Source organism: Neoarius graeffei, chromosome 28 (genome assembly GCF_027579695.1).
Source record: "Neoarius graeffei isolate fNeoGra1 chromosome 28, fNeoGra1.pri, whole genome shotgun sequence".
NCBI lineage: Eukaryota > Metazoa > Chordata > Actinopteri > Siluriformes > Ariidae > Neoarius > Neoarius graeffei.
The window spans coordinates 49,821,098-49,843,573 of NC_083596.1; the positions used below are offsets into that span (position 1 = coordinate 49,821,098).

Genomic DNA, 22,476 nt, shown 5'->3' on the forward strand with positions numbered 1-22,476 from the left:
TCTAATTTCAGCTCCATGAAAATGATGTGGTTTCTTTCTTTCACTTCTCTCTGAGTGGAAAAACGACAAACTCTGTATGTTAATGCTTCAATAAAACTATTCATTTCAATGCATCAATAATTCTAATGGAAATCAGGTTCAATCAAACTCAACTGTGATCCTGATCATGTTATTGTGATGTGTTCTGATTCATGTTGTGGGTTCTTGCTGTATTTACAGACTGATATCTGAAAGTGCGTCTCATTAATCTAAAGCACTGACATGAGATTGACATCTGCTGTTCTTTCCACTGGTCTGATTGGCTGATAGCAGATCCAGGTCCCGCCTCTGACTCTTTATGAAAGCTGGCTCGACTCTGTTCATCACTCTGCTGATCTCACTGACATCATGCTGCTCACCGTCTGCGCTCTGCTCCCTGCTCTGGCATGTAAGATTCCTGCTCCTGCTTTTCCTCTTCACACTGATGCCTTTTCCTTCATTATAAAGCTCTGTTCAGTGATAATGACACTCTGACACTCGGTGTTGCTTTCTGTTGCAGTGGTCAGTTCACAGAAAGTTGTGACGCAAAAGCCTTCGGTTATAACAGAAGATAAGGGAAAAACTGTCACTCTGGACTGTAACATCGCGAAGGATGAAAACTACTATGTCTCCTGGTATAAACAGATTCCACAAGAAGCTCCACAGTTTGTGTTGAGATTTTATCAGTCTCACACCTCTCCTGATAAATATGGAGACAATTTTTCTTCCACACGATTCACATCAAAAGCCTCTTCAAAAATCGACTATCAGTTAATAATCAGTAATGTAGAGGTGGGAGACTCAGCAGTGTATTACTGTAAAACATGGGACGACTCTGCTAAAGAGTATGTATCACAGTGATGTACACCATGACAAAAACCTCCTCACTGCTCACACTCACTTCTGCTTTCACACAACACGAGAAACAACAAAAACCTCAACTTCAAATCACTGGAACTGAAGTGGAAACTCACTTGATGTTCACTGAAGACACTTTGAATTCTTCACAGTCGCAGATCACAGATACGATACGACCTTTTATTCCACAATTATGAAACTCTCAGTTCAGTTCTTTGGCTTTCATGAGCTCAGTATGATCAGGTGATCTACAGCTGAGAGCTTTTCCCCAGATTTCCTCTGATTTTTGTGATTAGTGACACTGAACCTCCACTCTGACAACCTGAAAAGGCTGTTCCAAAGGAGAGGAGGACAGCTAGGTATAAGGCGAAAAAAAAAAAAAATCACTGCACAAATGGCTAATGTAAGTGATGCCGGGGTCCCACAGTCCTAGAAATGTTTAATTTACTTCTGGTTTTTTTTTTTTTGCACATTTACTTTTCATCTTTTGTCCTTCCACTACTGCATCTTTTTGTATCAACTTTAACCGTTCCTCTATTTCCTTATTTATCTTCATATATTTCTCTACCTTCTCTTTCTTTCTGTCTCTTTCCCTTCAATTTTCCTCCCACGTGATTTGGCGTACATGGCAAGGCTCACACAATCACAGGAAACCTGAAAAAAGAAATGTGCACCCATATGACAGTTTATACCAGCAGATGTGGTTAAATTAAGGCACATGGACTGAATTAAGATGCTAATCTAGAAAAATGTCCTTTCAGTGTGATGTCGATGCTGGATGAGAGTGCATCATTAAGGGAGTCTGTGTCTTCATAGGTGAAGGTCCAGATAACCTTGTACAGGAATATGTGGCATGTATATGAATCGGTGCTTACACTTATCTTCCCCTCTTCTCTTGTTCTCATTCTTGATCACTTGTGCTGAAATTATTCATCGATTTAAAAGAATGTATTATCACTTTTATAATCTATTTTTTCTGTTTCATAACATAATCAATCTTGTTGTTGGTTAAATTATCTTAAACGTAGAATAAATGGTTCTCAAGAACAACTGTGCAATACACTTTTTGTCAAATTCAGTAAATATCTCCTCATGGTCCGCCAGCTGTCTGATCTGTGTGTGCGCTGAAAAAAAATCCAGTGTTCATACACAACCATGGTTCCATTGATTTGTCAGTGGGCAACAAAGTGGCTCGGACCGAGCCTCATAACATTATTTCAGCCAGTCAGCAGGTGCATTCAAAGTGTTTTATCATGGAACAGATAATGCTTCCATTTTATTAAATGTTTATATAATGTTCTGCTGTAGTTACTTGTTCTTGTCTTTAAATTTACCTTCCTTCTAACTTTCACCTGACCTTGATCTATCGTGTCACTATGTTATGTTTTTCCTTTTCTCGATAGGGCTTGGTGAAAAGGTTTGATTTACCTCACTTTGGTTTACCTACCTTTTGTCTGTTTTGTACAGAGCATGGATCAAAACACCATCAACGAGGCCATTGAAGACACCACTGTTGGGATCTATGTTCCTAAAGAACATCGCTCAAGTGATGAAGCAGAGGACATTGCACTGCAAAAAACTGATACCTGAATTTGAGGAGAAAATAATTCATATGAGTGAAATTATCTTGCGGCATGGACAGATATTTTTACTTGATAAAACATCCTAGAATAAGTGGGTTGCAATCCAGAACTAGGTTAATAATCTCAGAATTGGGGTCTCCTATTCTTCTAATAGGAAATGCTTGATCATTTCAACCATTTTCAAGATATTTTCACTTGCTAAGATATCATTTTTTGCAGTGTGGCATTGTTCTTGAAGGCATCAAGGTGTTACAAGATCTTGATAATGTAGCATTAGCTGTTGCTATGATATATGCACTGAACCTCAGCTACCCTGCTGACCTCCACTACACTTTTGAGGTAATCCAAAAGATTTGGATGGCACTGGATGGAGGTAAACTTTCCAACAAAGCACTTGCTCTGAAAAACTGGCTCTCTCAGTCAACGGGTCAGACTGATTTCTGTTGTGTATCTGCTTTTTAAAAAAAATTATTTGTGTTTATTTCTCAGTGACGAGTTTATGCAGGGTTGATTTACTTTTTGTTTGTAAATCCACTTTGATTTGTCAAAGTTATCAGCTATGTAAAATCGTGTTCACAGGGTTAACCCTCATGGTAAAGTTTTTTTTAACGAAGCACTAGATCTTATTTGCCTTATTCAGTTTGTGGCAAGTTTGGTTTCCTTCAGTAAAATGCTGTTCTTGTTATTTTGTATTCACTCTTGAGGATGCACTTTTGCGCTGTACGAACAGTTCACAATATTTTTTTGAATGTACTGTGATAAGTTTATACTGTTATTCTGCTGTGACTGAAGTTTGTATGTGCTTCCATTGCTACACTGAAAGCAGTGCAAAGTTAGATTCTATGTATCATGAATCCATTGCGCTTTACGCAGAATTTACTTTTAATTTTTTTATTTTTGCTGTCAATTTACTGTGAACAGTTTTTGTGGTTTGTATTTTCATTATTTGTGTTTTGAATCTACTGCCGGTAATGTAGTGGTTATCGTGTCCAGTTTGTGTTTAATGCTGAATTTACTGTATGGCAACTGCACTGAGTCCTTCTGTTCAGGTAAAGTGTGTGATCTGCAAAGTTTTATGGATCAATTCAGTCAAAGTTTAATACAGAACTCTGAATCTTTGGTTTTTGTCAGTGCAGTCAGTTTTTTTTTTTTTTTTAATATTTGATTTTTGTATTTGCACACACTCGGATACAAAACTGGTGTCTACAATGCATTTGGCTGGCTTTAGTAAATCAAGTTAAAGTTACATTTAAAAATCAGGTATCCTGAACATGATGAAATCACTTTAACATTACTCAGTTAATTGGTTTTGCAATCGCTTTAAAAAATATGTGAAATCAACATGATTCTTTTAAATACTCGAACATAATTGAAATATTTTGGTTTAACAAGTAATAATTAATTGAGAGAAGGAAATTGTCAGTAATCCACATTCTGATCATGTGGGACCGATGTACACATTAAAATCAATTAAATCCAAAGGATTTTTTTTCATTGTAGCGTGTGAGGATCTAATCCCATTGAGTGGTTTCTATTTCCACTTCTTTTGAGTGTACTTCTTGATTTGAATAACTTGCTTGTTTGCTGAACACAAACATGACAATAAGTTCTTGTGTTAATGGACCAGACTCCACTTTTGGATCATTAATCCCTTTTGACTGTGAATGTCCTGCATGCAAGGTTTTATGTTGACATCTGGCACACCAATACAGTTGTAAATTCAAAACCTACAATTAAAAACTTTGGTTTTATTGTATTTATTTAATTCCTGGACTCCCATCTGTAACAGGGAGTGATGTTGCAGCCCATGAATACACTTTACACTAGATTATTACATTCTATTAAAATAGGTGAGCCAAAATAATTGGAGATCTTTTTTAACAGCCCTGACTCGTTACAAGTATGAATAGGAGGGCCTTAAGGTAGATAAGGTTCAGAACCCCTGACATAAAGGATCCAGCTCTCAATGAAGTTTGGTCTGAGTCAAGGAAATTCAGAACACGAGGGTCTGTGGAAACTTTATCAAGCAGACATTTCAATGTTCATTTCTTTAAAAAACTGAGCAACAATGTCCTTAAAAGGTGCACTGATAAATAATTGTGTTTTCCCCAAGAGACGACTCCGAGTCCTGATCAGTGTGTGGACGTTGTCTCTCGCTCAGGATACACCTGCTGGACCCCTGATCTCTAATTTCAGCTCCATGGAAATGATGTAGTTTCTCTCTTTCTGAGTGGAAAAGAGACAAACTCTGAATGTCAACATGTTTAAAAATTTATTTGATTTAAACTCAGTTCAGCAGTTGGGTTCCACAGATGATATAAATACTGAAATAGATACAACATGATAACTCTGATTCTAAAGAACTCAGTGTAAAGATGTGGACTCGAGAGCACATGGCTCCTCCCTCTGCCCCGCCTCCTGTCTCTCTTATAGCACGCCCCTGCAGTCTCTCCTTTATCTGCTCCTCACGCTGCTCATCTCTTCACTCATCACGAGAGTCCCATCACACACGGACACGATGCTGCCAGCGCTCTGCTCTCTCCTCACTGCTCTCTCATGTAAGATGTCACAACTCTGGAGCTCATCAGCATTTGGACTCCGTCTAATGTGAGCATGAAGCCATGTAACGTGTGCTGTTTTTATTCCAGGTGTCAGTGGTGTGACTGTGGTGACACAGAAGCCTCCTGTTCTCACACTGACTCAAGGGCAGACGGCCACCATGGAATGTAACCTGGGGACTGTTGACAACTATGTCAGCTGGTACAAACAGGTTCCTGGAGGAGTTCCTCAATACATAATAGCAAATTATCGTGACTGGAGCTCTCCTAAATATGGGTCCGGTTTCTCATCTCCTAAATTCACATCTCCACACTCCTCTAAATCAGATTATAACCTGATTATCAGTAATGTAGAGGTGGGAGACTCGGCAGTGTATTACTGTGAGACATGGGACAACTCTGCTAAAGAGGAGGTATCACAGTGATGTACACCATGACAAAAACCTCCTCACTGCTCACACTCACTTCTGCTTTCACACAACACGAGAAACAACAAAAACCTCACCTTCAAATCACTGGAACTGAAGTGGAAACTCACTCGATGTTCACTGAAGACACGATTAATTCTTCCCAGTCGATGTTCACAGATACGGTACGACCTTTTATTCCACATTTATGAAACTCTCACTTCAGTTCTTTGGCTTTCATGAGCTCAGTATGATCAGGTGATCTACAGCTGAGAGCTTTTCCCCAGATTTCCTCTGATTTTTGTGATTAGTGACACTGACAGTGTAAGATACTAACTGCTCCCTGGTCCACACCAGATCCACACTGCAAAAAACTGATACCTGAATTTGAGGAGAAAATACTTCATATGAGTGAAATTATCTTGCGGCATGGACAGATATTTTTACTTGATAAGACATCCTAGAATAAGTGGGTTGCAATCCAGAACTAGGTTAATAATCTCAGAATTGGGGTCTCCTATTCTTCTAATCGTAAATGCTTGATCGTTTCAACTATTTTCAAGATATTTTCACTTGCTAAGATATCATTTTTTGCAGTGCACTGCAAAAAATGGCCTTTCAAAAATAAGAAATAAAAGATTAAAACAAAGCATATTTGCTTGAATCAGGTGAAAAAAAAATCTGCCAATGGAACTAGTCAAATTTGACTTGGTAAGATTTCTTAAAGTAAGATGAAAAATCTAACCTGTTTTTAGATGAAATAATTCCAAAATAAGATTGGGGAACTTATTATCTGAGATCTGATTAACTCAAAATAATCAAAATAGTTCTTATAACAAGATCGTACTTCTTACATTTAACCATTCAAGTCCTTTTTATTTATTTCATTTTAAGGGTATTTCACTTAAATTCATGACAAAGTCTTGGCAGTAAAAACTGAATTTAAGATAAATATACTAATATTAGTATTGTTAAATTCTACAACTAAGCATTGCTAGCTTAAAAGATTCTCCTTTTGTGACCTATAATTAGTAAAATACTCTAGATTAGTACAGCAGATAACTGTAAAAATCGTTCAGATGGTGAAACAAGCATGAAATTTGGCACAGATTGTCTCCAGGACCTGCTCTTTTCAAAAAAGGCGGTGGCCACATGAAAATCCAAGATGGCGACCATTTTTCAAGATGGCCGACATCTGTGGTTGAAAGTGATTGGATGAGGTTACATAAGGGACAAAGTATGCAGAATTTTTGAGCTCAACTCCATGGATTTGGGTGATAAGTTGCTGCATACAGGTAATTTTAGTTACAGAAAGTGTTGCTTGGGAAATATCCAAGATGGCGTCCAAAATGGCGGCCACAAATGGTAAAAAACTTAATAGATAGTTTTCACTGACGTCACGGCATTCCGGGGAACGCCCCCCAGCTGCCATCTTGGAGGGCAAACAAAACGGACCATCGCCACTACCAGCTACGTTATCTCGGACGAATTTATGAAGTTATATAGTCAGTTTTCTAAAATAAAGATCAATGTCGGCAAAATCAAGCAAACAGAAGTATATAGATACATTAGACGACATCTCACGACAATGGTATGCAGCCAAACTGGCCTTGATTGGGGGAATTGACCCCTACGAAGTGGACAAAGATGCATTTTCAAGTGACTATGCAGGGCTGCCAAAGCCTGAAACTGCCAAAGCCTGCTCCAAAGCCTGAAACTGACTTCATCAAACTTTAAAGGCTGTCTGATATATACAACTTTATATATTCACAGCGCGCCTTTTGGCAGATGCCGCCGGAATCTCGCAGATCCGGGGTTTTTTTTTTTTTTTTTTTTTTGGGGGGGGGGGCGTTGGGAGTGTCTGATTGTAATTTCAAAGTAAATTCTGTATTAAAATTACTAAATAAGCAAATCCGTTACAGTCCATGAAACAGGAAGTATAAGGATGAGAAAAAAACAGTTTAAATCGGGAAGCTGCGCACATTTGCGCAGTCCTGCACACCGCTCAGACTGCACAAATGTGCGCAGCTTCCCGATTTAAACTGTTTTTTTCTTATCCTTATACTTCCTGTTTCATGGACTGTAACGGATTTGCTTATTTAGTAATTTTAATACAGAATTTACTTTGAAATTACAATCAGACACTCCCAACGCCCCCCCCCCAAAAAAACCCCCGGATCTGCGCGATTCAGGCGGCATCCGCCAAAAGGCGCGCTGTTTGCATCCCAAACACAAATGAAATCATACAGAATAGACCTAAAATGTTTTTCAAAAATGACCCTTGCGTGAGTGAAGTGACAAGTGTCAAATAGAAACGTGACAAACGAGTGATATTAAGTGTACATTACAATGTAAACGTACACTCAGCAGTTCCAGTTAGGCATTCTCCAGAGATTGTTCACATGATGTTTTGGTTTCCAAAAACAAACTTAAACACAATTGATTGTTTATTTAAACAACTTACCACTTATAAAATGATCGGAGCAGACTTTGCTGTGTTTGGAAGGCTGATAATCCTTGCGGTTGAATCTCGCAAGCCATAGATTTCTCCTTTGTATGCTGAGTTTGTTTGCTCGCCTTCGTGCTCCCGTACAGTGGGAATTCCATAAAAGCTCCGCTTGACTTCATCATCTGACCTATTACGACAGCCGTGAATACAACAGGTGTGCACCATTGCTAGCTTTAAATAGTAGTAATGTAACTATAAATGTAAATAATATATAAATGAATGTAACTCGCGTGCTACAATGTGTGCTCAGTGACCCGTACGGTAAGCTAGCCCTCCAAGATGGCTGCCACCAGGGAATCCCCGACTCTGTGACGTCATGTGAAAACTATCTATACCTCAGCAACTAATTCAGATAGAGACACGATTTTTTGATCCAATGAGGTGTTTTAATCAAGGAAGTTTATTAATATGTTATTCGAGCCAAACTGGCCATGACATGGGTCAAGACAGCATCGAAGTTGGCCACCAAAAATACCATAGGGTAAAATATTTTGGTCATATGTAACAGAGTAAGAAAATACTGCTCATAAATAATATAGTTGTGTGAGTTTTGCCATTATTGAGCACAGCAGTGTTCTGGTTAATTGTTGTTGGAGACACCTTTGGACGCTGAGAGAACTGCAGGTCTGCCGCTTTGACCCTTTGTGGTCGCCGTACTCCCAGCCAGAAGAAAGTTATCCTGGCTTGGGTAAGGTTCATTATATTAAGCACTCTCGTTTTATTCTACTGTATGCTTCTTCATGTTAAAATGCACTGTAATTTGTAAATTCGATACATCTTATGATTTATGTAATTGTGTGCACATTGTCTGGTCTGGACCGTTGGAGAGGAGATGTTGTCCCCTACAGAACTGGCATTGTCAGGAGCAACTCAGCTGTGTGCCTGGAACCTGGCCGGGAGTACCTGCTGTGGGGGAGGTTACCCAGATCCACTACAGTGTCTCCTGGAAGTACAGTAATGATGGAGCTCACAACATGCCGCTCAGCCCCAAGAGGGATTCTTGTTGTGAGAATGGTGATGTCTTTGAGGCAAGACAGATGCATGCCATTAAAGCTTATCGACACCTCTGACAAGCCTGTCCTAGTCAGATGCAATGCCAAATTGGCTGATGTTTTTCCCTGTATTGCATTAGAGGACATGGATGACACACACTCTGAGGTTCCACTGGCCAGTTGCTCTCTTGCAGCCACCATTTTTGCAAATGTTGACTGTGCTGCTGACAATAAGCTGCAATCAGTTGGACTTGCTCAAATTGATTTAGACCCCTGTGACGTGACTGAGCAGTGTAAAGACAAATTGACTGACCTAATCATCCGCTATAATGACATCTTCTCACACCACCACCTGGATTGTGGAGAGGCAAGTGGCTTTGTTCATCGCATTCACCTGTCAGATCAGCTGCCATTTCGACTCCCTTTCAGGCGAGTGCCCCCAAGCCAGTATCAGAAGCTTCGTCAGGTACTGAATGAAATGGAGGAGAGGGAGATCATTAGGAAGTCCACCAGTGAGTACGCATCCCCTTTAGTTCTCGTGTGGAAAAAGAATGGAGATCTCCGTGTCTGCACAGATTTTCGCTGGTTGAACAAGCGAACTCTCAAGGATGCTCACCCTCTGCCTCACCAGGCCGACTGCTTGGGAGCACTTGGCGGCAATGCACTTTTTAGCACCATGGACCTAACCTCCGGGTTTTATAATATGCCGCTTCATGAAGACGACAAAAAATACTCTGCCTTTACCACTCCGATGGGCTTATACGAGTACAATCGTCTACCACAAGGTCTGTGTAATATCCCTGGCAGTTTTATGCGAATGATGACATGCATTTTTGGGGATCAGAATTATCTGAGCCTGCTTTGCTACTTGGATGACCTGTTGGTCTTTGCTCCTGATGAAGCAACTGCTCTGGAACGCTTGGAGATGGTGTTCAGCAGGCTACGCAATCACAATCTCAAGTTAGCCCCCAAGAAGTGCTTCTTCTTACGCAAGTCTGTGAGGTTCCTTGGGCATGTTATAGACGAGGCTGGTGTGTCCACTGACCCTAGTAAGATTGAGGGTATCATGAAGATGTCAAGTGTCGACCTGATGGAAGCAGATGGCGCATGTTGTCTGTGAATGCGTCTCTTGATGGCATAGGAGCTGTTCTATCTCAGATACAGGAGGGAGAGACCAGGGCGAGACCCATTGCCTTTGCCAGTAAATCACTGTCTCAGTCACAAAAGAATTACCCAGCACATCGTTTAGAGTTTCTGGCTTTGAAGTGGGCCGTCACTGACAAGTTGAGTCACTGGTTAAAAGGTCATAGGTTCACAGTGTGGACCGACAACAACCCGTTGACCCACATCATGACAAAACCAATGTTGGACTGCTGTGAGCAAGGCTGGGTGGCCAAGTTAGCCTGCTACAACTTCGACATTAAGTATGTCCCTGGGCCAAAGAATGTGGTGGCTGACGCCCTTAGCCATGTGCCTTTTGTGAAGGAGAGGGTCAGCCACAGACTACTCCAGGAGCCCTACAGCAGCCTTCTGTCTGAAGTCCGGGGTGTAACTTGCGGCTCTGTTCAAAATGCCTTCCGCAGCTCCCAAAATTGTGGCTCTGATCAAGGTGATGACCAGGATGAAACTGTCTCTGCTCCTTTACAAGTCCATACCATGTCTATTGGGGTGTGTGAGACGTCTGCTGTCCTGCAGTCACACACTCAGTGGGAGAGTGGGGCAAGAACACGTGCTGTCGAAGTTCTCCATCATGTCCCTCAGCTGGTCCCAGATGGTCAAGATTCACTGCCTGCTTATACAGAGAAGGAACTACGTGATGAACAACTTAAGGACAGAACCCTCTCTCATGTCTTGTACTACATGGAAAGACGTCGCAGACCCTCCAGGAGAGAGCGAACCAAAGAGTCAGTCACAGTCCTGAGATATTTAAAGCATTGGGAGAAATTAGTCTTGAGTAATGGAATTCTCTACAGACTGTCAAGGGACCAAGTCACAAAGTTTAAGCGCCACCAATATGTTGTCCCTGACTCTCTAAAAGTGGACGTTCTGAGGGGTGTCCATGATGATGCCGGCCATCAGGGCCAGTTCAGGAGTCTTGGGTTGGCCAGACAGAGGTTCTTTTGGCTCAATCTCAACAGAGATGTGAGAGACCATGTCCGCAATTGCAAACGCTGCATTGTCAGCAAGACAGCTGAGCCTGTTGATAGGGCACCCCTGGAAAGCATTAGTTCTACCAGGCCACTCCAACTTGTCTGTATTGACTTCTTCTGGTCAGCTGAGGATGCAAGGAACAAGTCTGTTGATGTGCTTGTAGTGACTGACCATTTTACAAGAATGGCCCAGGCATTCCCTTGCAAAGACCAGTCTGCGAAGCAAGTTGCGAGAGTTCTCTGGGACAAGTTCTTTTGTGTTTTTGGGTTCTCTGAACGTATCCACAGTGACCAAGGGCCCAGCTTCGAGAGTCAACTGATCACTGAGCTACTCAGAGTCTCTGATGTAAGGAAATCACACACCACTCCATACCACCCCATGGGCAATGGCAGTGTGGAACGTTTTAATAGAACTCTTGGAGACATGATCCGTGCCCTTCCTCTAGATAACAAAGTCACTTGGCCGAGACGGCTTCAAACACTGACATTCATGTACAACAGCACGATCCATGAAACGACAGGATATGCACCTTTTTATTTAATGTTTGGACGTACTCCTCATTTGCCTGTCGATGTGCTCTTCCGTACAGTTTTGAATGATCCTGAAGTAGTCAGTTATGACAAGTATGTTGCATCTCTGGAGAAAGATCTGAAGGATGCTATATTGATAGCTCAGGAGCATGCCATGAAAGAACAGCACCGTCACACAGCACTCTACAACAGACGGGTGAAGGGTCCCACTATTGCCATTGGTGACCGTGTACTTGTTGCGAATAAGAAAGAAAGAAAGAGGGAAGAGAAAAGTGGCAGACCGTTGGGAGTCCACCGTATACACTGTTGTGGACAAGAACAATGACACCCACACTTACAAGATTCAGGATACGACCACTGGACAGGAGAGAGTCGTCCACCGCAACCTGTTGATGCTGGTCAATTTCCTGCCCGTTGGTGACATAAGTGAGCTGTCCGGTCCCGTTTCCTCAGCTTCTTCCTCTCAATTGTCAGATCCAAGCGATGGGGCCACATCTGCTGTAGAGCACAGTTTCTTACATAACGGACTGTCTGAATGTCCTGGACAAAGTTCTATTCAGGAAACTCGTATGCAGAGCAACACTGGACATCAAGTTGTAACTGTCTCAGAGCCCACAGATCATACACGAAGAACTGTTGAATGGATTACCCAGTCACCCTTCCCAAAGTGCTCACATGTGGCATCGGCTGACAGTGAAGGAGTCCTTAAAAGCGACATGGAGATGAGTGCAGACTACACAGGAGATCAGTCAGTTGCCCCTGACTATGGGCTGGCACCTCGTCCTGACACTAGTGTACCTGTTCCTGCCAGTAACTCAGGGAGAATGATAGTCAGTTGTGACTCAGAGGCACACACATACAGACACACACACAATGACAGCCAGTCAGTGACAACACACAGGGGAGATGCTAGTCACACACAAAGTGCATCTACACAGAGTGATGATACAGTAGTTTCAGTCGCACAGTCTAGTAATCCCAGTTTCTCCACACAGTTGAGGTCTAGGTTTGGTCGTATTATCAAACCAGTTGACAGACTGATACACACAATGTCTAGACAAGCCATTTCTCACAGACACCCATTCATGCAGACCATTTCTAGGTCCTTATCTTAGTTTTTCTCAGTTATAGTCTGGTTGTTATTTTATTTCTGATTATTTGCTGCTTTAGTGGCCTTGGGTACAAGGAATGGGTGGGTCTTGTGGGGTGTACAAGGCACCCTACTGCCGGTTGATTGGTGGGATACTTTACTCTTCCTCCATGTCGTCCTTATTGGATACTTTTGTGGTTGGCTGCCCTGTTGTTGGCGACCCTCCTTGCGTATAGATTTCATTCGATGTACTTTATGGCTGCTGTTCTAATTTGGCAAAATTCAGGGGAGTTGGGTGTAACAGAGTAAGAAAATACTGCTCATAAATAATATAGTTGTGTGAGTTTTGCCATTATTGAGCACAGCAGTGTTCTGGTTAATTGTTGTTGGAGACACCTTTGGACGCTGAGAGAACTGCAGGTCTGCCGCTTTGACCCTTTGTGGTCGCCGTACTCCCAGCCAGAAGAAAGTTATCCTGGCTTGGGTAAGGTTCATTATATTAAGCACTCTCGTTTTATTCTACTGTATGCTTCTTCATGTTAAAATGCACTGTAATTTGTAAATTCGATACATCTTATGATTTATGTAATTGTGTGCACATTGTGAGGATATGGTTGGAATTAGCCGAACTGTTAGGAAGTTTTATTAATTTTTCCTGTCACCACGAGTTACCATGAGTGACTAGCTTATTCCTCACGATGGCTTCCGCATTTGATGCATTAGCATTCTGTTCATTTTGTGGGTAATATCCTAGTATGCATGCAAAATCCATTTAGCTTTACATGTATTAAGCATCAAGATTGTATTGTGCATGTATTGTTGTTATATGGGCGTGAAGGAATTCCGAATGTTTACTCGGTTTCCGAACACTAATTAACTACCGAACTCGTACATGAACATTCTGTCTGTCCCATCTCCCGTATTCTGAGACAGTGGCATTGCATACGTCAGCACAAATGAATGTAATGTTATTTGTTTGCTTATTTTGATTGTACAGACGCTGCAGTCATGCCGATTGAGAGTGCTGTTATTTTTTTTTTTTGTCCAAGGTATGTGTCTCCATGTGTCAAAATGTATGTAGCTTTTTGCATTAGTATTAATACGCAGCCAGAAGAAAGTTATCCTGGCTTGGATGCTGCAGTCACGCCGATTGAGAGTGCTGTTAATTATTATTTATTTTTTTTGTCCAAGGAAATAAACTGCCGTCCAAGAACTTCTGTTTCTGTGCTGCTTGAGATCCGTTACACATACAAACAGTAACCATAGGAAAGATATCATATATATCTGGATTCAAGACACTGAACATGGGCATGTTACTGTGATTGTTTTGGCTATATAATATATAAACAAAAAAAATTATACCATAATATTTAAAAAATACAAAAATAAAGAAAAAAATTGAGATATAAAAAAAGAGATTTAGACTTCACACTTGCAACTGCACAAAGCTGTGCAGGTCAGACCCAGCTTGTAGCATTTGCACCTGCCACGACAGCCTGCTTTGCAGCCACACTTGGTTAGCTGTTGGCAACTCCTGGCTATGGGAGAGTTGGCTGTCCAGAAAACCTGCCATGCTTCACCTGACTTCTGCCATCCCCAGTCAGCAGGACTCTCTGGTTCTGGCTGACATTGGGTTGCTTGGCCCCACACACAACCAGCCTGGTAAGCAGCACGCTTTGTATGTTGAAGCAGAGCTGCTTTGGTTGGTGGAATGGCTTCATAGGGCCTTTGTTTCCTTGCAAACGTCAAACCTGGCCTCATCCACAGTGGCAGCAGTGCTGGACCTGTCATACATGAGTATGACAAACTTCTCCAGGATCTGCAGGTCACCCTCTTCTACTGTGAGAGGGTACTGACTCAGTTTGGAGAATGCAGGGGAGGCCCCAGGACAGATGTCCCATGTTTGCCAAGCCGTCTTCTTGCCCTTGTTCCTGAAGGCTGAGACGGTGTCACAGCCTGTGAAGGCATGAAAGAACAAGATGCCAGACATCTTTTCCTGGCTCATATGTTTACACATGTCATGGATGCTGATCCATTGCAAGCTCTGGCCTTGGCCAAATGCCACCCAAAGGTACTCCAACCCCAGACTCTGAAGTATGTGGAAGACACTCAGTGCAATGATGACAATATCTGTGTCATTTGCCTTGATCACAATGGTTTTGCTCCCATGTTCCACAGCATACTTCGCATGCACAAAGATGCGGCTGTCAGCTTCCTCATGAGTGCACTTGTCCAGCTCCTGAAGGCCAGTCTCATGGGTGCTGAGGACAGCAGATCCTTTTGTCACAATAACCAGGTTTGCTGCAGACATCTGGGCAACCTTGTCTGCCAGGAACTGGAACAACTCAGTTTTGTTGTCATTGTGTCTGAGGAAATTGCGCCAGTTGGATGGAATGGTGTTCTTGTCTGTCACCTTGTGCCTCCCTCCCTGGCCACGTTGGATCCTGGTGTCAGCTTTGAGACTTGATGTGGTGTATACATCAAAGACAAGATGTGTGGCAGTGTGTTTGCTACTGTAGGACTGTATCACTGGCAGGAAGTCCAATAGTGCATAGTCCTCAAAGGTTTTCCCTCTCTTTGGTGGCAATGTATGGACTAGAACAGACCCATCTACAATCAGGACATCGGACTCTGGTGTCGTGTCTTCTGGTGTAACATGACCCTCCAGGACAGAGGTCAGTTGAGCTTTCTGGCATGTATACAGCCTTCCACCCTCACTCAGTGCAGCTGGGAATGCTTGATTCTCATGCTGGAAAAACTCATGTAGATTACATTCTCTGCTTTGACAGGATATAAACAGCTTCGAGAACAGCTGACAGTCCTCTTTCAGAAGCTTCTGTCTTGAGGGTTCCACTGGAGCAGCTACTTGTCTGAAGAAGTCAGTTCTGTTCCTCCTAATGGGCTCATAGAAGGAGGCTGCATTGTTTGCCAAAGACTCTGAAAATGCAAGAAATTGAGCGTGGCCTCTTTCAAAGTGTGTCTGCAGGAGTTCTGCTGAGCTGGGGTGGGCAATGTGTTTGCTGTCAATGGAGTACAGATCCTGACTCTCTTCCTGGAAAGGGCTACCCAGGTGTTGCAAAGTCAGTGACAGTTTGTTGACTCTGTCCAAGAATGTGTTCTGTGCATGTGGTGTTTATTACACTGTGATGGTAACAGAAAATATTATGTTTCACAAAATGAGCTTATAAGGGCAAAAAAATACTAAAAGAGCAAATAGATGGAAATATATTACACGAAGAATTTGTCACTCACCAGCGGCCATCTTGAAAAACGGCCGCCATTTTGAATTTTTTGCGTGGCCAATGCCCTTTTTAGAAAGACAGGACTCTGAAGAGTATCTGTGCCAAATTTGATGTTTGTTTCACCATCTGAATAATTTTAATGAAATAGGCAGTTATCCGCTGCACGAGATACGGGACCAGAGACTATCTTGAATCAAGTTGACGACACGTGTAGCATTGCAACAAGTTTATTTTTTTTCCCATTTCAACATTCAAGCATTAAAACATCTCTTAAGATTCCACTTCCCCAGGACCTCAGGCACCAAAAAAAATAAAAAGTCTACGCATTTTGACTTAGTGCTTACACAACGCCAAAGCAACAGTGCATTTTGGGGGCACTGACTATTCATGTGTACGAGGGGTTTACAAGATCAGGCACAAAAAAACAAACAAACAAAATCCCACTGAACTTAACTCACAGCATTCCAAAAAGACCTCACTAAAACGCCCTCCACTCACTCATAGCCTTTTTGAAGGCACTTGTCTGGTCTAGTGTGTACAGCATCTAGAAGGAGCTCACTCTGAATGACTGAGAAAACAGTCGCAGTAAACTTAGGATATGTAAGGTGGAGTTGAATTGTAATGAAAGATTCAAAGATTTCAGTAAAGTTCATTTATTCCCAAAACAAGCATACTTTGTTTTTTTTTCTTGAAACAAGATGAACCGCATTTAATAAATGTCCAAAATGTATGTACTTGTTTTAAAAAAAACGTGTTTTATTTTCAAAGGTGCTCCAAATAAGAATTTTTAAAGACATTTTGTCTATACTGTACAAGATTTTCAAGATGGACTGTCTAAAAACTAGCCTTTCTAGCTAAATGAGGTTTTGCTTGTTGGGCAATTATGTCTTATAATAAGGGTGGCTAGATGTTTTGACTTGAAAATAGAAACTTCCGAAGATTTTTATTTTTTGCAGTGTAGCTGTTGCTATTATATATGCACTGAACTTCAGCTACCCTGCTGACCTCCACTACACTTTTGAGGTAATCCAAAAGATTTGGATGGCACTGGATGGAGGTAAACTTTCCAACAAAGCACTTGCTCTGAAAAACTGGCTCTCTCAGTCAACGGGTCAGACTGATTTCTGTTGTGTATCTGCTTTTTTAAAAAAATTTGTGTTTATTTCTCAGGGACGAGTTTATGCAGGGTTGATTACTTTTTGTTTGTAAATCCACTTTGATCTGTCAAAGTTGTCAGCTATGTAAAATGGTGTTCACAGGGTTAACCCTCATGGTAAAGTTTTTTTTTTAATGAAGCACTAGATCTTATTTGCCTTATTCAGTTTGTGGAAAGTTTGGTTTCCTTCAGTAAAATACTGTTCTTGTTATTTTGTATTCACTCTTGAGGATGCACTGTTGCGCTGTACGAACAGTTCACAATATTTTTTTGAATGTACTGTGATAAGTTTATACTGTTATTCTGCTGTGACTGAAGTTTGTATGTGCTTCCATTGCTACACTGAAAGCAGTGCAAAGTTAGATTCTATGTATCATGAATCCATTGCGCTTTACGCAGAATTAACTTTTAATTTATTTATTTTTGCTGTCAATTTATAAATTATATATATTAATATTTATATATTTGTATATCCAGGTTCTAGAGCAACAAATGCTCCCATCCAGACGACGTCTCTTTCAGGGAAGACCTTGCATTTTCCAACATGACAATGCCAAACCACATACTGCATCAATTACAGCATCATGGCTGTGTAGAAGAAGGGTCCGGGCACTGAACTGGCCAGCCTGCAGTCCAGATGTTTCACCCATAGAAAACATTTGGCGCATCATAAAACAGAAGATACGACAAAAAAGACCTAAGACAGTTGAGCAACTAGAATCCTACATGAGACAAGAATGGGTTAACATTCCTATCCCTAAACTTGAGCAACTTGTCTCCTCAGTCCCCAGACGTTTACAAACTGTTGTAAAGAGAAAAGGGGATGTCTCACAGTGGGAAACATGGCCTTGTCCCAACTTTTTTGAGATGTGTTGTTGTCATGAAATTTAAAATCACCTAATTTTTCTCTTTAAATGATACATTTTCTCAGTTTAAACATTTGATATGTCATCTATGTTCTATTCTGAATAAAATATGGAATTTTGAAACTTCCACATCATTGCATTCCATTTTTATTTACAATTTGTACTTTGTCCCAACTTTTTTTTGGAATCAGGGTTGTATTTTCGCTGTCAATTTACAGTGAAAACAGTTTTTGTGGTTTGTATTTTCATTATTTGTGTTTTGAATCTCCTGCTGGTAATGTAGTGGTTATCGTGTCCAGTTTTTGTGTTTTGATGCTGAATTTACTGTATGGCAACTGCACTGAGTCCTTCTGTTCAGGTAAAGTGTGTGATCTGCAAAGTTTTAGGGATCAATACAGTCAAAGTTTAATACAGAACTCTGAATCTTTGGTTTTTGTCAGTGCAGTCAGTTTTTTTTTAAATATTTGATTTCTGTATTTGCACACACTTGGATACAAAACTGGTGTCTACAATGCATTTGGCTGGCTTTAATAAATCAGGTTAAAGTTACATTTAAAAATCAGGTATCCTGAACATGATGAAATCACTTTAACATTACTCAGTTAATTGGTTTTGCAATCGCTTTAAAAGCATGTTAAATCAACGTGATTCTTTTAAATACTCGAACATGATTGAAATATTTTGGTTTAACAAGTAATAATTAATTGAGAGAAGGAAATTGTCAGTAATCCACATTCTGATCATGTGGGACCGATGTACACATTAAAATCAAGTAAATCCAAAGGATTTTTTTTCAGTGTAGCGTGTAAGGATCTAATCCCATTGAGTGGTTTCTATATCCACTTCTTTTGAGTGTATTTCTTGGTTTGAATAACTTGCTTGTTTGCTGAACACAAACATGGCAATAAGTTCTTGTGTTAATGGACCAGACTCCACTTTTGGATCATTAATCCCTTTTGACTGTGAATGTCCTGCATGCAGGGTTTTATTTTGGCTTCTGGCACATCCATACAGTTTTACATACAAAACCTACAATTTAAAACTTTGGTTTTTTGCATTTATTTAATTCCTGGACTCCCGTCTGTAACAGGGAGTGATGTTGCATCCCATGAATACACTTTACACTAGATTCTTACATTCTAATAAAATAGATGAGCCAAAATAATTGGAGATCTTTATTAACGGCCCTGACTCGTTACAAGTATGAATAGGAGGGCCTTAAGGTAGATAAGGTTCAGAACCCCTGACATAAAGGATCCAGCTCTCAATGAAGTTTGGTCTGAGTCGAGGAAATTCAGAAACGAGGGTCTGTGGAAACTTTATCAAGCAGAGATTTCAATGTTCATTTCTTTAAAAAACTGAGCAACAATGTCCTTAAAAGGTGCACTGAGAAATAATTGTGTTTTCCCCAAGAGACGACTCCGAGTCCTGATGAGCGTGTGGACGTCGTCTCTCGCTCAGGATACACCTGCTGGACCCCTGATCTCTAATTTCAGCTCCATGGAAATGATGTAGTTTCCCTCTTTCTGAGTGGAAAAGAGACAAACTCTGAATGTCAACATGTTAAATGTATTTAAGTTCAACTCAGTTCAGCAGTCGGGTTCCACAGATGATATAAATACTGAAACAGATACAACATGATAACTCTGATTCTAAAGAACTCAGTGTAAAGATGTGGACTCGAGAGCACATGACTCCTCCCTCTGCCCCGCCTCCTGTCTCTATTATAGCACGCCCCTGCAGTCTCTCCTTTATCTGCTCCTCACGCTGCTCATCTCTTCACTCATCACGAGAGTCCCATCACACACGGACACGATGCTGCCAGCGCTCTGCTCTCTCCTCACTGCTCTCTCATGTAAGATGTCACAACTCTGGAGCTCATCAGCATTTGGACTCCGTCTAATGTGAGCATGAAGCCATGTAACGTGTGCTGTTTTTATTCCAGGTGTCAGTGGCGTGACTGTGGTGACACAGAAGCCTCCTGTTCTCACACTGACTCAAGGGCAGACGGCCACCATGGACTGTAACCTGGGGACTGTTGTTGATAGATCTGCACGCTGGTACAAACAGGTTCCTGGAGGAGTTCCTCAGTACATGTTAAAATATCGTTATGACTGGAGTGCTCCTGAATATGGGTCCGGTTTCTCGTCTCCTAAATTCACATCTACACACTCCTCTAAATCAGATTATAACCTGATTATCAGTAATGTAGAGGTGGGAGACTCGGCAGTGTATTACTGTAAAACATGGGACAGCTCTGCTAAAGAGTACGTATCACAGTGATGTACACCATGACAAAAACCTCCTCACTGCTCACACTCACTTCTGCTTTCACACAACACGAGAAACAACAAAAACCTCAACTTCAAATCACTGGAACTGAAGTGGAAACTCATTCAATGTTCATTGAAGACACTTTGAATTCTTCACAGTCGAAGATCACAGATACGGTACGACCTTTTATTCCACATTTATGAAATTCTCAGTTCAGTTCCTTTGCATTCATGAGCTCAGTATGATCAGGTGATCTACAGCTGAGAGCTTTTCCCCAGATTTCCTCTGATTTTTGTGATTAGTGACACTGACAGTGTAAGATACTAACTGCTCCCTGGTCCACACCAGATCCACAAGGAGCTCCTCAGTGTGTGTGAGAGAATGATAAGAGCTGAAGATTTCCGGGTCATACTTGGTTTTATTTCTCTTGTTGACGTTTCTTGATTCTCCAAGAAAGATTTGATGACGTGCACTGATTCTCTTCAGCAGGACGTGTGAACAGAACAGTGTAGAACAGAGACGTGTGATTCACTGACACTGGAATGGGATCTTAAAGGAGTGTGTGCTGATCGTAGACAGTAGAAGAGAGAGCTGGAGTCTGGAGGACGTTTCACTTCCTCTGCTGTCACTTCTGTATCTGAGGAGGTTTCTGTACGGGTGAGGACACTGAATGAATCGCTGTGGTATTCGGCCAAGGAACAAAGCTGATCGTCAGCGGTAAGTAAAACTTCTCACCTCTGTTTTCGTACACTAGACTTCTACACCGCTTCACATTCACACTGCATGTTCTCGCATCGACTTTTATTTCTTTTTCCAGTTTGAGAAAGTGAGTTTGACATTTCAGATGTGTCTTTTATTTTGTGTCTCGGTCAGTTTTTAATAAATTGTACATTTAATATCAGACTTGGAGAATTGTTTTGTTATTTTCTTGATTTGTAATTTCCTTGAGATGTATCTAAATGTTAATTTAGACATTTTTAATCCTTAATTTGTTTTGTTTTCTGATATTTTGCCATACAGACAGATTTATTGCTTTGTTCTTCATGGAAATGTTCCAACATTGATTTAAAAGTGTATGACATTCCTCTCTGCACATTAGATGTGTGTTATTTTGGTTAATGAATATCTCCTGCTGTGTGTGGAATCAGACGCTGCTCTCCCGGCTCCTGTTCTGACCGTTCTCCCTCCGTCCAGTGAAGAGCTGAAGTCTAAAAAAGGCACTCTAGTGTGTTTGGCCAGCGACGTGGCCGGCGGTTTTGCTGATGTGCGTTGGTTCGTGAACGGGAACTCGGTCACCAGTGGAGTCATCAGCGGCTCTGCGCAGCAGCAAGCCAATAAGAAATTCACACTGAGCAGCTATTTGACCATCGACAGCTCTGAGTGGGAAAACAACAAAGTCATAACATGTGAAGTGTCTGCTGGAGGAAAAGCCGCATCGGTGAAGATTAACAAGTCTGAATGCAGTGAATGAACCTGATCCCAGCTTTTACATGTTTACTGTTGAGTTGCAAATCTTTCTTAGACCTGCAGTTTAAACTGTAGAAAATAATTCCTTCTTACTGAGACTATAATATCCTGATGATGCAATCGTTTTGTTTTTGTGTTTGAGAAATAAGTTGAAGTTCAATAAAGAGCATTACAGAAAAAGAACTGTTTGTCTATAATTCTCTAAACTAGCTGATAATCTCACAGACATCAAATCAAAAGGACAAAAAACAGAGAATCATAGCAGGAAGGGATCAAATTCAGGGTTCATGCTGCTGAATAAAATTCTACTGGATGGATTTTGTGATTTTTTTTCTCCTTCTGATGTCCAACGTTCGTGTTTAATCCAGAGCAGAAAAGCCCACACTGATCACTGTCCAGTTTAATGTGATAAACAGAGAGAATTCCAAAGACCTTTAGGCAGAAAAGAACAAATCCTCAGAGTCTGAAGTTCAGATCACACACGTGTGGAACCTGCTGAAGTTTTGGTGACTTCACACACATTTCAATTCACATCTGACTTGTACAAATGTAGAAACGTTTAAAAGAAAGTATTTCAATGAAAACCTGCACACAGCAGCAATCTAGAAGGAAGGACAAAAGATCATGAAGATGAAATCAAATTCTCATCCAAAGTTTCCATCAAATGTACACGAATGATGTGAAACACGTCATGTCAGTTTGATCAAAGTGACCGAGAGGCATAAATATAAACTGAACAATAAATCTGGAATAACATTTGAAACACACAGCTGTG

General features: G+C 41.1%; 1 protein-coding gene across 5 annotated transcripts; it reads left to right on the forward strand.

The window, feature by feature from the left end:
- Window positions 1–189: 189 nt before the first annotated feature.
- On the forward strand, window positions 190–21,870 carry LOC132875370 (immunoglobulin lambda-1 light chain-like). 5 transcript variants are annotated; one of them, XM_060912139.1, is made up of 4 exons: window positions 190–427; window positions 539–867; window positions 20,918–20,951; window positions 21,383–21,870. In XM_060912139.1, exons 1-4 carry the CDS (start codon window positions 388–390, stop codon window positions 21,703–21,705), a joined length of 726 nt encoding a protein of 241 aa, XP_060768122.1. In that variant the 5' UTR covers window positions 190–387; the 3' UTR covers window positions 21,706–21,870. The 5 variants fall into 5 exon arrangements, 3 of the variants coding, with proteins under 3 accessions (XP_060768122.1, XP_060768123.1, XP_060768124.1); XM_060912140.1 differs by lacking the exons at window positions 190–427; window positions 539–867 and adding exons at window positions 4,838–5,017; window positions 5,108–5,429 and having other exon boundaries at window positions 20,917–20,951; XM_060912141.1 differs by lacking the exons at window positions 190–427; window positions 539–867 and adding exons at window positions 19,659–19,815; window positions 19,906–20,231.
- The last annotated feature ends 606 nt before the right edge of the window (window positions 21,871–22,476 follow it).